The sequence below is a fragment of the Akebia trifoliata genome, chromosome 8 (genome assembly GCF_017979445.1).
Source record: "Akebia trifoliata isolate Shusen 1 chromosome 8, ASM1797944v1, whole genome shotgun sequence".
Classification (NCBI taxonomy): Eukaryota; Viridiplantae; Streptophyta; class Magnoliopsida; order Ranunculales; family Lardizabalaceae; genus Akebia; species Akebia trifoliata.
Genome location: NC_141382.1, coordinates 344,400 through 350,350, shown reverse-complemented (window position 1 = coordinate 350,350; position 5,951 = coordinate 344,400). Strand labels below are relative to the sequence as shown.

At 36.5% G+C, this 5,951-nt stretch overlaps 1 protein-coding gene across 1 annotated transcript; it reads right to left on the bottom strand.

The window, feature by feature from the left end:
- Nucleotides 1-3,330: 3,330 nt before the first annotated feature.
- LOC147395223 (aspartic proteinase PCS1-like) lies at nt 3,331-5,111 on the bottom strand. The gene has a single exon (XM_086451125.1). The coding sequence runs from the start codon at nt 4,961-4,963 to the stop codon at nt 3,671-3,673; it is 1,293 nt and encodes a 430-aa protein (XP_086307251.1). The 5' UTR covers nt 4,964-5,111; the 3' UTR covers nt 3,331-3,670.
- Between the last annotated feature and the right edge of the window lie 840 nt (nt 5,112-5,951).

Sequence of the window (5,951 nt, the reverse complement as noted above, 5' to 3'; positions counted from 1 at the left end):
CGTAGTAAAAAACAAGTGAATAAGTTATAACTGAAATTAATCAGGGCCATTTGGGTATGGTACTTTGGTATCTTATTTATGATCAATGAATGATAATACCACACCATTACGCCAATGACTAATGATAATTGCATGCAAGATCGAGTTCAGCTTCGTGGCCTGGGTCTCCTTAAATGGTATGATTCTTCACATGCTCTTTCATGGATAATCGGCCTAGAGTTGCAATTACACTTTGACAATCAAGTCACAGTCCTCATGATCAAAATCCTTAGTTTTTCTTTTTTACCCATAAATCCATCGTCTTTCACCTCTTAGGATTAATTTTTTTTAATAATCTATTTAACTTCTTGAAATTTATTTTATGACCCCCCATCATCTTTAATCTTGTGATAATAAAAAAAAAAAATCCCTGATTTTTTTTAGTAAAAATATATCTTCTTCAACCACCTTCCAAAAGCCCCTTAGAGGTTTGATTGTTGAAAGAGATAGACTCTTTAGATTGAAGGGTAGGGTACAAATTTTTATCGGTAAACTTAAAAATGAATTTTTTTTGAAGAAAAGAAAATGAAGGATTTTAGGTAGAGGTTGAAGAAAAATGACATTTCAATCATTTTATATTAACCTCCCAAAAGGTTATGCAAATCTTGTGTGGGTTATTAGATGCAAATCTTGAGTTGGAGTGTGCTTGAATGACAAGACGTAATGTGACATCATTCGAGTACCACTTATACCTCTTCCAATCAGGGATAATCTATATAAGATTGGCTTGTTAAATTCTGAAGTGTCTAATCTCGAGCGTTAAAAAGGGTAGGTCAAGTATCCAAAACCACATGAAACTATAAATTTGTTAGGACCACCCTCCAAGTCCGATTGACTCTCTACTCAATCAATTGCACGTCAGTCTTTTCGAGGGGATGGGGTGTGTGTGTGTGTGTGTGTGTGTGACCTTGAAAGAGGGGTGAGGATACCCTTGATAACGAATAAGAGTAACAACAACAAAAATAAATAAATAAAGTATATATATATGGGAGCGGTTCGGCGGTCCTAACATCTACCCAGTTCCTTGCCAAGTTTTTATGGTCGTGAGATCTCAACGCATCCGATGGTTCGTAATCGTAACCGGTTTTAAAGTTAAAAATTTCTCTAGTTAACTAACGCCCCCTCTAACATATTTTTATTCTGTTATAAATCCCTCACAGCCTTCTCTCATTCTCTTCTTCGAACACTGTAACGAAAACCCATTGCTCTATCCATCGAACTCTCTGTAACGAAAATCCATCTCTCTTATAGGCAATTTGGGAAAAAAAAAACTTAACAGAACATTTGTAATCAAAACTCAAGAACAGAAGAAAAAGATAAAAATGACAAGACGAGTGGGCACCAACTGTGCCTCTCTCTCTCTCTCCTTTAGCTTTCTATCTCACCGTCTCTCTTTTGCTTCCGTCATCCTTACCTTTCTTTTTGCATCTTTTCAATTTTTAATAATTTTTCACATTTTATTTCTCTCTCTCTGATTGCTGATCTCTAGATATCCTTCTAATAAGATCCCAAACAAGATCTCTCTCTCACTCTTTCTCTCTGGATTTATTTTGAGAGACACCCATGTGAAAGAGAAGATAAATTTAAAAGTTCAATCAATTGGGTATCATCCATGGAGCCTCCAAAATCAGAAGAAATAACTCACCTGCCAATGGATCAACTCCAAGGATTTGAATACTGTATCGACTCCAACCTTTCATGGGGTAATAATTTCTTTTTTTTATTTTATTTTAACTCTCCATATAATTGAAAGGGAGGGAGAGAGTTTCGTTCCAAGGGGGTTTCGATCTGAAACTTGAGAGAGTGATAGATAAAGGGAGGGATAGGGTTTCGTTCCGAAGGGGTTTCGATCCGAAATGTGAGAGTTCGAACTCGAGTCGTTCGAAGTGAAACTTGAGAGAGAGAGAGAGAGAGAGAGAGTATCAGTTCTGTATTGTGAGGGAGAGAGACGTTCGAAGAAAATGAGATTTTTGTGTTGCGAGGGATTTATTAAAGAATAATAATTTGATTAGGGGGTTTTTTTGTAAAAACGTGATGTTTTAACTTAAAACCGTAAGACTTTGTTAACCGTCGGATGCGTTGTGATCTCACGGTCATAAAAACTTGGCAAGGAACTGGGTAAATGTTAGGGCCGCCGAACCGCTCCCTATATATATATATTTTCCCTTTTGGGTTTTGATTTTTTGGGTGGAGTGACGTAGAGTTAAAGCAAGTTGAAGTAATAATACAGTAGCTCTTTAACTCCATTACCTCAGATCTTTCAAACGAGTAGTACGGACCTGATTTTGACAGCCCAACATCTGATCTGAAATAAAGTTACCCTAACATCTCTACTCTACACACCTTTTAATTGGCGATTGATTCCATTCGAAGCTTGTCAGTTCAACTGTTCTTAAAGATCCCTATAGCCTGTGCAGTTGGATAATGTTCGAGATTCGTGTAGTGTGTGAATGGGACTGCCCAACTATCTACTCATCTAAAAAAAAAACTTGTCGACAATGGCACGTCGTGCATTTATCTGAGCAATGATCAGGTGTTATACTAAACTTGCCTACTAAGTTACATCACCCCCATTTACTATCTTTATTCCACGTCACCTACTATTCTAATTATAAAGAACAGAGTTACTATTTATCACACCAACTTTTAATAACACCACATCAACTGTATGCGATTCTCAAGTGATTTACATTGGAATTGGTGTGGCAATAGCAATACTCAATACAGAATCAGACAGCTTAGTGATTTCCTCTAACTGATGAGATCAAAAGTTTTTATCACAAATAACCCAACAATTATAGGAATACAAAATTATTTGCAAACTATTTGTGCATTGCAAAAAAAAGAGTCGTAATAAACTCATGCTTTTTGTACGTTCCCTAACATGATTGTGTATAGACCATAGATATTTTTCTTTGAGATACACAGAAAAAAACCTATGATTCTATGCACCGTCACGTGAGGAAACATTCAAAAAGTATCAAGTTTTTAGGTGTCAAATTAACATTAGTCTTACAAAAATTATGAAAAACTCTCACGATTAAAAACTTTAGAAACTTATTTTACTCTTAAAGTGTGTTTGGTAAAACTTTTTAAGTTTGAATGGAAGTGATTTACTTTTAAAATTCAAACTTCTAAAGTTGTATTTCTGTTTGTTTTATTTTAAATTTTAGAATCGAAATTCAAAAAATTTGAACTAGCAATAGAGGACGTTAGATGAAACTTCTGAAGACTGATTTCTAGTTTTAAGACTTTGGACTTTAGAAGTATTATCAAACATAACAAAGCAAATATAAGCAATCTCGTTATATTATATTGATTTGATCATTTAAATTATTTAGAATTGATACATCCATTTTTACTTTCTAGCTCTTTGGCATGATAGATTGAGGATAACATTTTCCTTGTAATAATTTTTTTTTTTTAAATAAGATAAATATTGAAATTTTTTACCTAACTTCCAATCCAAACGGTCCAATCAATGGGCCACCTCTAGTATTGCAAGTAGTATCCCAAGAGGTAGACCATGGATTGGACCACAAAGAAGGGGCCATGAACATATTTTATTATGACCCCTCGAAAACATCATATCTTTTTTCAATTAGAGAAAAAAAAATTAAAATTAAAATTCCTAGAAGCCCATACCCAGTCTTTGACCCGCAAGATCACACTGAGTTGGAGCGAACCCAACTCTTAACTTTTCAAGATCAAACTCAACCCACACGTTCTGCTGATGGTGATGACCAATCACATAAGCCTCTGCCCCTAATAAGTCCGAATTTCCAAAAGTGAAACAGTAAACCGAGTCACCTCCTCTCACCTCACCCGGTACCCGATACAACAACCGATTCCCCGATACCTCCATCTCAGCTCCCCGAAACATTAAACTCACTGTTGGTAACGGTGGTAAAATCGTCCGAGTCAACTCAACCCTGTAACACAGATCCATCGTTCCTTGAAAAACAAAATTCGGATCCTCCAAAACTCGCAAAACCCCTTTTGTCTGATTTAAGAACTCGTTCCTCAACGCGCTGTAGACGGGACCGAGTAAGAAAGTGAACTGCGAACCCGAGTCGACCATCGTTTGACCTGCTCCGGTATGATCCGGTACGAAAACCGATTTGGGTAGCGGAAGAAGCTTCTGTGAGACCCGAATTCCTTCGAGTTGAACTGTATAGGCGACTCGGTCGAAGTAAGGCAAAGGGGTTGATATTTGAATCAATGGGGTGTAATTTAATGGTCCGAGCCAAGAGAATGTCGCGTCTCCAAGCAATAAAACGCCAGAAGAATCACGATCCGATATACAGTATGAAAATTTCGGAAAACCCATTTGAGAAACAAACGATAAAGATCCTCGATTCATACCGATTAATCCTGTATTCTTCGAATCTTCTTCAGAAGTGCTACTAAAGCTCGTATCCATGCATCCAAAGATCGTACCGGGTACAGAAGAGCTCCCGATATGAAATGTTTCGTAAGCAAGGTTTCCTTCGCTGGAAGATGCATCTGCGTACGCAAGAGTGGCGTGGCAGAGATTCTTGGAATCGCAAGAAGCTGGAATCGAGAAGTCTCTTGTTCGATTCGTGCAGATCGATGAAGAACAAGGGATTGGAGAATACGAAGTGGAGCGAAGAGGGTCGAATGTGGTTTTTAAATTTGGGGATGTTTTACAGTGTAGCCATGAAAGCTCGCTTCCAGTGTCGATTACCATCGAAACGTTCTGTGGAGGAGTTCCTACCGTTAGAGCAACCGTTAAGCTAACGTTATGGTGGAAGGAGAGTTTGTTTGGGGGTTTTGGGAGGGACCTAGATGGAATTACTTGAGTTTTTAGGGGTAAGACGAGGGTTGTTTGTAATAAACAAAAGGAAAGATTGGAGTGGAGGAAGAGAAATATAAGATGAACAAGAAGAAAGATGTAAGCCATGAAGAAGCGATTTTGTAGAGGTGAATCGAACTTACTGGTGCACGTTTGCAAAGGATCTCTAGAACTGAAGCTTTAAAGATATTTAAAGTAGAATATGTAACGCAGTGCCTCGTTGAATGAGAAGAAAGGGTTTGGTCCCAATCAAGGGTTCTAAGTTCTAATATATGATTGGTGATGAAGGTAAATAAGTTTGTGGGACCCAAATAATCGATGAATCACTTTAATGTAGATTTTAATTGTGTGAAATATGCATGTTTTGATGTTCCCATTGTCCGTTCCAGTGTTCTTTGAGGAAAAATGAAGTTTTGATCACAAATATTTGTCATTGGTATTGGTTATAAAATTATTAGTACGTGTCACACTCTTCATGCCATAAATTAACCCTTCAAACTACTCCTTAAAAAGGATTAGATCTCACATCTATAAAGAGTCAGAAAATTTTGAAGGAACCCTTCTCTCGCTTACAAGACATGTGACATTTTGTATTTATTTTACAATCTTCATTTTCATTAATATTTATAATACTTCCTTAAAAATATCACATGTAATTCAAAGGAGAGGGTTGTTTTGAAATTTTGAAGCGGGAGGACCACTTCAAAGATTCACTACTCGAGGAAGAGAGAGGAAAAGGCAAAAAATGTTCTAACATCTTGAAATGCATGATCCAAGTTATGTTTTGCTCGTATTCTTTTTCAATTTGTTCCTCATTTTAATATTGTGTTAGTTGATTACAATTCAACGCCCCAGTCAATTTTTAATTTAATACAAATTCATTTGGATAAACACAAAAGAATTGCACGCATTAGATTTTCATTGATCCCTAATCTATATCTAATTTTAACACCTGTTGAGGTGGTTGATCGATATCTCATCAAACCAATCATGTTCAACGACCATATAATAATATGATATAATCACCTTTTTATACAATATCATTGAGGCATGTTATTTTCTATCCACAATCAAATGATACGATTTATATCACATG

Bases quoted from the DNA above. Each gene is read 5' to 3' on its own strand.
- LOC147395223 (XM_086451125.1), bottom strand. From the start codon at position 4,963: ATGGCTTACATCTTTCTTCTTGTTCATCTTATATTTCTCTTCCTCCAC.